The 10872-nt window shown below is 31.3% G+C and overlaps 4 protein-coding genes across 4 annotated transcripts; all 4 read left to right on the top strand.

Moving 5' to 3' along the window:
* Positions 1-425: 425 nt before the first annotated feature.
* LOC125826756 (dirigent protein 5-like) lies at positions 426-977 on the top strand. The gene has a single exon (XM_049506095.1). It carries the CDS (start codon positions 426-428, stop codon positions 975-977), a length of 552 nt encoding a protein of 183 aa, XP_049362052.1.
* Positions 978-3109: 2132 nt separating this feature from the next.
* On the top strand, positions 3110-3702 carry LOC125826286 (dirigent protein-like). Its single transcript, XM_049505608.1, has one exon. The coding sequence runs from the start codon at positions 3110-3112 to the stop codon at positions 3677-3679; it is 570 nt and encodes a 189-aa protein (XP_049361565.1). The 3' UTR covers positions 3680-3702.
* Positions 3703-4974: 1272 nt separating this feature from the next.
* On the top strand, positions 4975-5526 carry LOC125826755 (dirigent protein 5-like). The gene has a single exon (XM_049506094.1). The coding sequence runs from the start codon at positions 4975-4977 to the stop codon at positions 5524-5526; it is 552 nt and encodes a 183-aa protein (XP_049362051.1).
* A 2822-nt stretch (positions 5527-8348) lies between these two features.
* Positions 8349-10054, top strand: LOC125826754 (uncharacterized). Its single transcript, XM_049506093.1, has 3 exons — positions 8349-9345; positions 9444-9725; positions 9855-10054. Exons 1-3 carry the CDS (start codon positions 8349-8351, stop codon positions 10052-10054), a joined length of 1479 nt encoding a protein of 492 aa, XP_049362050.1.
* Positions 10055-10872: the final 818 nt, after the last annotated feature.

Genomic DNA, 10872 nt, shown 5'->3' with positions numbered 1-10872 from the left:
ATAAAACAAGTCGGATTGTTAATTTACTAGACATATAATCTAAAAGAAGCGTTCTCGCAACTTAACTAATTTGTCTTACCCCAACCAGGGTTCTGGTGGAGTGGTAAGTACTTCTTCATCTTTAACCAGAAATTTCAAGTTGAGTCCCTGTGAGTACAAAATCGTGTTTGTTAAGAAACGCTCTACCTAATATATGAAACTTTCCAGTGCAAATCCGAATTTAGTCCGACCTACAGGATATTGGGTGGAAAGCAAAAAAAAACTTATTTGTCTTCCATTGAAACAAACAAATAAAGTTTTCTCCAAATATTGAACTAAGCTACTAAAGTATATTCTTCATATCACTAAATATAACAACATCATAATCTTTTAATTTCCACTATATAAACTTGAACAAAATCACTTAAATCTCTCAATATTAAACCATGGAGAAATCATATTATTATTTCAACATCATTTTTATTATTATACTTACTACTTTTCTTCTCATAGCCAATTCTAAAACCCTAAAACCTGAAAAACCATGCAAACAACTCGTTCTTTATTATCATGACATCCTTTTCAACGTAACAAATTCTGCAAATGCTACATCTGCAAATGTCTCAAACCCTCTTAATAACGTCCTAGGAGATTTCAATTTTGGGATGTTAGTAGTATTCGACGATCCAATAACAATAGATCAAAATTTGATGTCAACACCTGTTGCGCGAGCTCAAGGATTTTATTTATATAACATGAAGAGTAAGTATAATGCATGGTTTGCTTATACTTTGGTTTTTAATTCAAGTGAATATTGTGGTACATTAAATATTATGGGGGCAGATATTATTGAACAAAAAACTAGAGATCTTAGTATTGTTGGAGGGACAGGAGATTTTTTTATGGCTAGAGGTGTTGTAACACTTAGTACTGATGCTGTTGAAGGATTGGGGTATTTTCGTCTTAAAATGGATATTAAGTTGTATGAATGCTATTAGATAGTATTTATTAAGAATATTGTATTTTTTCGGGTTCGTTAAGATATGCACTTTAGATTTGAACACTCAATGATTAAGACTGTTTATTTTTAATATTTGAATGTGCATATTTAATTAAAGATTATATCAATAGAATATTATAAAAGATTTATTAATTCTAATAGAAAAGTATTACTTTTTGATTAAAAAAAATACAAAAATATTTTTATCTCATTGTTACAATGTATGTCTAATTTTCCAAGCATGGAATCATCCTTTAGGTTCTTTAAGTTGCCCACAAATTTTAAGGTGAATGTTTACTCATTATTTAATAATCCAAAAAGGAAAAAAAAAATGTCTTTAAACTATGTGAAAATGAACAAAAATATCTTTAGTTAATACTTTGGTCTAAAAATGTTTTTGTTGTCAATAGTTTGGTTAAAAAATGTCCCTACCGCTAATTAATTAACACCTTGTTTGGATGCATGGTTGTTACTTGTCGTTTTTGTTTTGATTGTTACTTAAATTCTATTGTATCGTATCATTTAAATCCATCGCTAGGTAACAACAAAAAGACCCATTTTATGTAACGACCAATTTGGTGTGATCGTTTCGTTACCTTAATATTTTCTTCTCATTTTATCTTTATTTATTATTTAATAATTATATTTCATCTTTTATCCTACCTTTTCATAGTAGCTCTACCTCGTACCTTACTTTTCTTGTAGGCTTATCATTCAATTTATGGATACGTGTAACGATGAAGAACACAGTCTATCCAAACATTGTATGCATCAAAACAATATAGTTCGATACAATACAATACATTATGAAATAATACGTAACAACCATTCAAACAAAGTGTAATAGTTTGATCCAAAAATAATCCTTAAATTATAAATTTTAAGTTAACCAACTTTTGTTTTTGCCCCAAAATATATCTTAAATTAACTCTTAGAAAAATGGTTGGTGAAATTGACAAAACACAAGTTGGCAGGCTCACCTAATTATACTAAGATTTCTTTTGTGATTATTGGCTTGATTGAAGTCTAACGTAAGCTATGATTTTAATTATTAAATAATGAGTTAAAATATGGTTAGCACTTTGATTCTCATTTTTAACTAATTTTATATTGATTTTAACTTTAGATTTAAGCTTTCATAAATTAATGGATTTGGATTCCTATTTTTTACTAGTTATGTGCAACTTGTTTCCCTTTCAAAAGCTGTTGTTTCCAATTAGGAGACTTAAAGGCTCCAATAATAGTTCTTTATAATTAGGTCATGACCCCATAACTAATACTATTAGAATATGATTTTATACATTGATGACATAAAAATCTTAATGGTACACATGGAATTTTAAAAAATTGACTAGTGGATCATGGTTATAGTCGTATAGGTCACATGAAAATTGATGGATGTTAGACTTTAGACATCATAACCAAACAAATGATACTATTATTATGTCTACACATTTTTGTTTACTTATTATTATTTGTTACTTCTATATTATGCATATATTCAGAAGATGAAAGCAAGTATGCAATTATATTCAGAGAATAGTTAGTATACGCAATATTAACTATAAATTATTTGAAAATTTAGGATATCCCTAACATACAAAAAATGTTTTATGTAAATATTTTGACTAAATTTCTCATGAGTCGATTTGACACCTACATATCAATCTTGTTCTTTATGAATTGTTAGACTGAAATTTGTTGAGTTAATAAAGGGACGGATTATGTTTTCATGAGCTAATTTATCACCTCTAAGAGTAATCGATCCCAGATTATTCACCCTCCAAAGGCCAATTGAGCCATCTCGATCGAGGGACGACTACTACTACTATAAAATTTTATAAACTTCAAATTCTGAATATATATGTTAGTTATTACCTACCAAGAAAAGATTCTACTAACATAGACTTGAAGATAGGGAAAAGAATAATTGCCATACGTTTTAATTTGTCTTAGTATTTACGTCTTATTTTATCCTACATGGAAATAAGAGATCCCTTAAAAGCCAAGTTTTTAAATTTTTGGACCATATTCACTATCACATCACAACAAATTGGATCCCAAAAAAATCCTTATATAAAGAGATGAGATTTAAAAATAAAATTCACACCAAAATAATAAGTAACAAAAATGGAATCAAAAATTTCAAATTCCATAGCCATTTCATTTTACCTTCTCCTTATAATAAACTTCTCTATAGTTGAATCGTCGAATAAAATTCACGCACATCGCCCTTGTAAAACCCTAAGTTTTTACTTCCATGACATATTATACAATGGTGAAAATGCCAAAAATGCAACATCAGCTATTGTTGGAGCTCCAGCATGGGGAAATCTTACAAAATTAGCTGGACAAAATAATTTTGGAGATTTAATTGTATTTGATGATCCAATTACTTTGGATAATAATATTCATTCAAATCCAGTTGGAAGAGCACAAGGTTTTTATATTTATGATAAAAAAGAAATATTTACTTCATGGTTAGGGTTTTCATTTGTTTTTAATTCAACTCAACATAAAGGGAATATTAATTTTGCTGGAGCTGATCCAATTATGAATAAAACTAGAGATATTTCTGTTATTGGTGGAACTGGTGATTTCTTCATGACTAGAGGAATTGCTACTATCATGACTGATTCCTTTGAGGGTGAAGTTTATTTTCGATTACGAGTCGATATTAAACTTTACGAGTGCTGGTAATAATTTTAGACGTTACTATGTTATTGTTGTTTTTTTTTTTATTATTTGGTGAATGTGTGGGGTGGTGGGAAGGAGGGGGGGTGGGGGGGGGGTTATTGATTGTTTCTTTCTTTGTGTTGAAAGATATATTGTTGGTTAAAGATTAGAAGAATTCTATCTGATATATGGAGTTTTATTTTGATATAATTATTTGGTATCTGAAATTTATTGTTTGATTAGTAGTTTGATTCACACAAGTCACGGCATAAATTTCATTGAAGGGTGAAGTTTATTTTTAACTATGTGTCGATAATAAACTTTACTAATGCTGATAATAATTTTAGACGTTATTGCTGTTATTATTATTGTTATTGTTGATGATAGTAATTTTAGACGCTATTGTTATGATTATTAATTTATTATTGGTGTTGTTGTAATAGTCGTTTTTCTTGGTGAATGTGTGGGTCATTTATTAAATAACTAAATCCTGGCAAAAAGAACGATCGGTGAAAATTTTGCTCCATGTTCATGCCACGTAGGGTCTATAAAATGTGATATTTTGAAGTCAAAGGCTCTACTAATTTAAATTCACATTGTGTAGAATTCGTAAAGAGAAAATATTTTTTATTATGAGCTTTTTTATTTTCAAAACTCGAATTCGAAGTCTGTAAACTGAACAAGTCATACAACCCCAAATATAGAAATAAAAATTGATAAATGAAGAGGGAATATGCCCATTCATAAAATCTTAGTTTAGCATCAACAATGTGGTAGGTAATAAACACCCTCATTTTTTGTAAAATAATCAACCCTGCAGCTTTGTCTTATTTGTTGAAAGGGTTCATATTTTATTAACATAATTACAAGATTTTCAAGTATGGAAACACTAAATAAAACAAGTCGGATTGTTAATTTACTAGACATATAATCTAAAAGAAGTGTTCTTGCAACTTAACTAATTTGTATTACCCCAACCAGGGTTCTGGTGGAGTGGTAAGTACTTCTTCATCTTTAATCAGAAATTTCAAGTTGAGTCCCTGTGAGTACAAAATCGTGTTTGTTAAGAAACGCTCTACCTCTAATATGAAACTTTCCGGTGCAAATCTGAATTTAGTCCGAACTACAGGATATTGGGTGGAAAGCAAAAAAAAAACTTATTTGTCTTCCATTGAAACAAACAAATAAAGTTTTCTCCAAATATTGAACTAAGCTACTAAAGTATATTCTTCATATCACTAAATATAACAACATCATAATTTTTAATTTCCACTATATAAACTTGAACAAAATCACTTAAATCTCTCAACAATTAAACCATGGAGAAATCATATTATTATTTCAACATCCTTTTTATTATTATACTCACTACTTTTCTTCTCATAGCCAATTCTATAACCCTAAAACCTGAAAAACCATGCAAACGACTCGTTCTCTATTACCATGATATCCTTTTCAACGTAACAAATTCTGCAAACGCTACATCTGCAAATGTCTCAAACCCTCTTAATAACGTCCTAGGAGATTACAATTTTGGGATGTTAGTAGTATTCGACGATCCAATAACAATAGATCAAAATTTGATGTCAACACCTGTTGCGCGAGCTCAAGGATTTTATTTATATAACATGAAGAGTAAGTATAATGCATGGTTTGCTTATACTTTGATTTTTAATTCAAGTGAATATTGTGGTACATTAAATATAATGGGGGCAGATATTATTGAACAAAAAACTAGAGATCTTAGTATTGTTGGAGGGACAGGAGATTTTTTTATGGCTAGAGGTGTTGTAACATTTAGTACTGATGCTGTTGAAGGATTGGGGTATTTTCGTCTTAAAATGGATATTAAGTTGTATGAATGCTATTAGATAGTATTTATTAAGAATATTGTAGTTTTTCGGGTTTGTTAAGATATGCACTTTAGATTTAAACACTCAATGATTAAGACTGTTTATTTTTAATAATTGAATGTGCTTATTTAATTAAAGATTATATCAATAGAATATTATAAAAGATTTATTAATTCTAACAGAAAACACTACAAAAATAACAGCATTTAGCGACAAATTTCAGCGACAAACAATATTCTGTCACTAACTAACGACGGATTAGCTACGGAAAACTAATTTGGTTGCTAGAATATCAAAGGAAATATTGGGATCTTCAATAGTGACGGATTAGCGACAAAAATTGAAATGTGTCGGTAAAATTGGGCTCTAAAATTTGGCGCCTTAATTTGCCTACGAAAATAGCGACGCATGGCGGATGACAAAATTGATAATTTGTTAGCGACAAATTTAACGACGGAAATATTTGTCGCTAGTGTTATTTTATTTCTTGCTACAAAAAATTTGGTCGTTGGCTAATTTCTTTTAAATTATATAGAAATATTTTAGCGACAAAATGAATATCCGTCGCTAAAATCGTCACTAAATTTTACCCAAATTTTTTAGGGCTCCAATATTTCCCTCTCAACTTAACACTTTTCCCTCATTTTCACAGACAAAAACTTACCTCTCATCTCTCACAAACAAAACCTCTCATCCCTCATTTCCCACTCACCGTGAAAATGGAAAAAACTTAGTGTGTGAGAGTGAGAAACATCTCTCACACAGAGGAACCTCCCATCGCTCCCCACCCACTCGCTGACCCACCCACCATTCAGTAAGAAAACTCTCTGTGAAGTGAAAGTTTGTAGATTTTGGAAGAAGTTGAGTTTGATGAAGTGAAAGATCGAAATTTCACAAATTTAGGTAAGTTTTCTCTCTATTTCAGCTCTATTATGTTTCTATTTTACTTGTAGAACAACAATTTAGCAGTAAGCTCTACTTTGTTTGTAATGTAAGAATTCAAGTGATAGTGTAGCAAAAAGATTTTGGAACTGTTGTTTCTGATTTCTTATGTATTGCTTTTGTGAAGATTTGAGTTCTGTATTCACTCGCTGACTCTTTTTGGGATTTGCTTTCTGCTTGATTTGTATATATTCCTAAGTAAGATTTATTTCATTGTCTTTAGTTTTACTTATAGAGCTTAACCCCTCCTCTCTAGTCAATGACGATTCTTATTCTTTTAAAACATTTCTCTTACAACTATAGCTATCAGAGACAACACAAGAGGAAGTAATAATGATTACATATGAATTCGGGACAACATTGTAAGGATAATATAAGATTTTTCTTGAATATATATTGCTATATTCTTTTTTTTCTTCTGTTTGTAACATTTTGATTCATTCTCTCGTATGTTCTATTTTCTGTTTGTAACAATGATTTTGATGTTTTCTATGATTCAGTCTCTAAAAGTGAATACCCATATTTTTTTCTTGTAACGACAACATGATTGATTCATCGTTGCTGGACATCAGGTGTTGTTGCTTGGAAGTTGCTTCATCACTGCGTGAAATCAAGTGTTGCTGCATCATTGTTGGAAACTTTTTGCTACTGCTTTAAGGCTACTTCATTGTTGCTGAAAATTTGTCGCTACTTCTTGGACACTGCTTCATCGTTGCTGGTTTATCAAAAGGTAATTTTAACTCCGAAACCTCATATTTCTTTGTAAATCAAAAGGTATTGTTTTTCTACATTTTCAATTTTCTTCACATATTTGATATTTTATTTACAGATTTGGCTGAATCTCAAAGAAATTTAAGGTAAAGTCTTTGAAGATTTGTTTAGGTAAAGTCTTTAAATTCACAAGTAAGTCTATTTTTTTATATATATTTCATTGTATCTCTATTTTATATGCTTTTCTGTTCATATTACTTTTCTATTCATATGTATTTCTTTTGACAATAATTTATATGTATTGTATTTGAACTCAACCAAGATGTCGTATATGAATTTGTGTTCCTCTTCTTCATTTGATTGTCGTTTCCTTTCATTACCTTTTACTTGAGTAATTGGTTGAATTGTCCAATTGTTGCAAGTTTAAGAATTATGGTTTAATACAGTAAAAATTGTTTTTAATGTGGGTTTGGGTTAAAGTTGTTAACAAGTTATTGAAGAAAATCTTAAGAATAACGACTATATATAAACTTACTTGCTTGCCTTTTGTTCATTTTGTTGTATTATTTCTTTATATAAAAATCAAACATTTAAATGAAAATCTCTATCACCAAAATTGTATGAGTCGAAAAAATCTCTTCCTCTTTGATTACAAGCAAAAGCATAATAGGTTATGTATAACTACAACTTTTTATTCCTTCAGAACCTGTTGACTAAATGGTTTATATAACTAATTGGTGTTGCGTTCTAACATGTTTTGTGTTCTATTAAAGTTTTAAATCTTTGTTGACACTTTTGCTTGTCATTTTTTTTTGTGGTTTCAATTGTTTTTGCTAAACTATTATGTTATTGCTTTATTTCTAATTTTTTGGATAACTCTAATTATCTTGTTTATTCTAACATTAAATAGGAGTATGAATAATCTAAAACGTAGTTGGATGTACGAGAGGTTGGATGGTCGAGGAGCTATTAATTCTAGTTTTATAACTGGTGTCAATGACTTTCTCAAGTTTGCATGTTCTCACAGAAATCACATGAGTGGTGACGAAGTTAGATGTCCATGTAAAAAATGTCACAACATTAATTACATGGATATTGAAACTGTTAAACTGCACCTTTTTCGTTTTGGATTTGTTGAGAACTATTTTGTTTAGAAGTATCAAGGGGAAAAAGAAGTGATTAGTGAGATGTCTAGTGATTTACCAGGTGGTACTCAACCTGGATTGGGAGATAATCCATATCGCCAAATGGTTTTGGATGCGGCTGGATCAAATTTTGGCCAGGGTTCATCTTCGCAATGTTATAGAAATATCGAACCTGAGTCATCTTATCATTATGAACCTTCAATGGAGGAAGTTCCTGATCTTTCAATGGAAGAGGAACCTAATCCTGATTCACAAAGGTTTTATGATTTGCTACAATCAGCTGATAGAAAATTGTATCCTGGTTCTTCCCTCTCTCAACTCGCATTAGTTTCTAGGATGTTAAATATCAAAATGGAGAACACTTTGTCACAGAGGGGTTATAATCAAATGATGAAACTATTTAAAGAGGCTTTACCTGAAGGTAATCATGTGTTGGATAATTATTATCAGACCAAAAAGCTAGTGCGTAGCTTGGGTTTACCTGTTGAAAAGATTGATTGTTGTAATTCAGGATGTATGTTGTATTGGGATGATGATAAGGATCTAACATCTTGTAAGTTTTGTGGCTATGAGAGGTATAAACGCCAAGTTGGTTCTCGTAAGAGAAAATTGGTTCCTTACAAGAGAATGTATTATTTTCCTCTTATTCCTAGATTGCGAAGGTTATATGCATCTCGTGCTACAGCTGCCGACATGAGATGGCATCATAAGCATATACAAGAAGAGGGGGTAATGCGTCATCCATCAGACTCTGAGGCTTGGAAGCACTTCAATGAAACTCATTCTTTTTTTGCTGATGAACCAAGGAATGTGAGGTTAGGGTTATGTACTGATGGTTTTCAACCATTTGCTCAATCGGGAAGAAAATACTCTTCTTGGCCAGTGATTGTTACTCCATACAATTTACCTCCGAGAATGTGTATGAAAGAAGCTTACATGTTCTTAACTATCATTGTTCCAGGGCCACACAATCCTAAGCAAAAAATTGATGTTTATCTACAACCTCTAATAAAAGAATTGACTTTGTTGTGGGAGACAAGTGTAGAAGCATTTGACATCTCAAAAAGCAAAATTTTCAATTAAGAGCAGCTTTGATGTGGACTATCAATGACTTTCCAACATATTCTATGTTATCAGGATGGAGTACCAGTGGCAATTTAGCATGCCCTTATTGTATGGAGGACGCACAATCCTTCAGATTACATTATGGTGGGAAAACAACTTGGTTTGACAGTCATATGATGTTTCTTGATCAAAACCATCCATTTAGGAAAGATCGTAAAAACTTTCTTAAAGGTCATACTGTTACAAGATCGCCACCACCTGTCAGAACGGGACAAGAAATTCTTAATCAAATCTGTGAGTTGGGGATAAGGAAGGTAACTGAGTTAGATGCTGAAGAAGTTAATAAGAGATTATGTAAGTCATGTGGTTGGAAAAAACGAAGCATCTTTTGGGATTTGCCTTATTAGAGTTCTAATATGATACGGCATAATCTTGATGTCATGCATATTGAGAAGAATGTCTTTGATAATGTATTTAATACAGTTCTTAATGTTGATGGCAAAACCAAAGACAATCCCAAAGCACGTCAGGATGTTGCAAAATACTGCAATCGGCCAGAGTTAGCAAGAAATCCCGATGGAAGCTATCCCAAGGCTGCATATACAATAGACAAGAATGAAAAAAAAGTCTTGTTTGATTGGTTGGAAGGTGTGAAGTTCCAGATGGGTATGTTTCAAATATGAGTCGATGCCTTGACACAGACAAATTTAAGTTATTTGGGATGAAAAGTCATGATTGCCATGTGTTCATGCAACGACTATTGCCAATTTCCTTTCGTGAGCTACTTCCTAGTAATGTGTGGCAAGCACTTACAGAGTTGAGTTTATTTTTTAAAGATCTAACTTCAACTGTTCTTCGAAAGGTGGACTTAGAGAGATTAGAGGTACACATCCCACAAATTTTGTGTAAGTTAGAACGAATATTCCCTCCTGGATTCTTTAACTCCATGGAACATTTACCCGTGCACCTTCCATATGAAGCAAGAATTGCTGGACCTGTACAATATAGATGGATGTATCCTTTTGAGAGGTAAATATGAAATATTTATGCAGTTATATAGTGTCAATATGCTAGTTCAATATGATAATTTAATTTCTTACATATATAGGTACCTTCGAACTCTTAAAAATATGATAGGCAACAAAGCTAGTGTTAAGGGTTCTATTTGTGAAGCATACTTGATGGCCGAATCAACACAATTCTTTTCTCATTATTTTGAACCTCATGTTATGTCACGTCATCATAATGTGTCCCGTAATGATGATGGTGGTGTTATGAAAGATGATGAAGAAAATTTATCAATATTCACCCATCCAGGAAGGTTATCGGGTGAAGCCAAAAAGAGAGATTTGTCTCTTGAGGAAATTACGGCTGCCCAAACTTATATTCTTCTAAATTGTCAAGAGGTTGAGCCATTTGTGAGGTAAAATTTAAAAGGTTATACTTCTTTCATATAATAAATTTGTCCATATATTATGAATTTATTTTTGACTTATTTTGT

Source organism: Solanum verrucosum, unplaced genomic scaffold (assembly GCF_900185275.1).
Source record: "Solanum verrucosum unplaced genomic scaffold, falcon-dt-bn FXZP01000060.1, whole genome shotgun sequence".
Taxonomy (NCBI): domain Eukaryota; kingdom Viridiplantae; phylum Streptophyta; class Magnoliopsida; order Solanales; family Solanaceae; genus Solanum; species Solanum verrucosum.
The sequence above is the reverse complement of the archived record's forward strand: the minus strand, read 5'-3'. Positions and strand labels throughout refer to the sequence as shown.

Coding starts and splice junctions, on each gene's coding strand:
- LOC125826756 (XM_049506095.1), top strand. CDS start 426: ATGGAGAAATCATATTATTATTTCAACATCATTTTTATTATTATACTT.
- LOC125826286 (XM_049505608.1), top strand. CDS start 3,110: ATGGAATCAAAAATTTCAAATTCCATAGCCATTTCATTTTACCTTCTC.
- LOC125826755 (XM_049506094.1), top strand. CDS start 4,975: ATGGAGAAATCATATTATTATTTCAACATCCTTTTTATTATTATACTC.
- LOC125826754 (XM_049506093.1), top strand. CDS start 8,349: ATGTCTAGTGATTTACCAGGTGGTACTCAACCTGGATTGGGAGATAAT. Junction 9,346..9,443: donor GACTTTGTTGTGGGAGACAA/GTGTAGAAGCAT, acceptor CTATGTTATCAG/GATGGAGTACCAGTGGCAAT. Junction 9,726..9,854: donor AGAAGTTAATAAGAGATTAT/GTAAGTCATGTG, acceptor TATTTAATACAG/TTCTTAATGTTGATGGCAAA.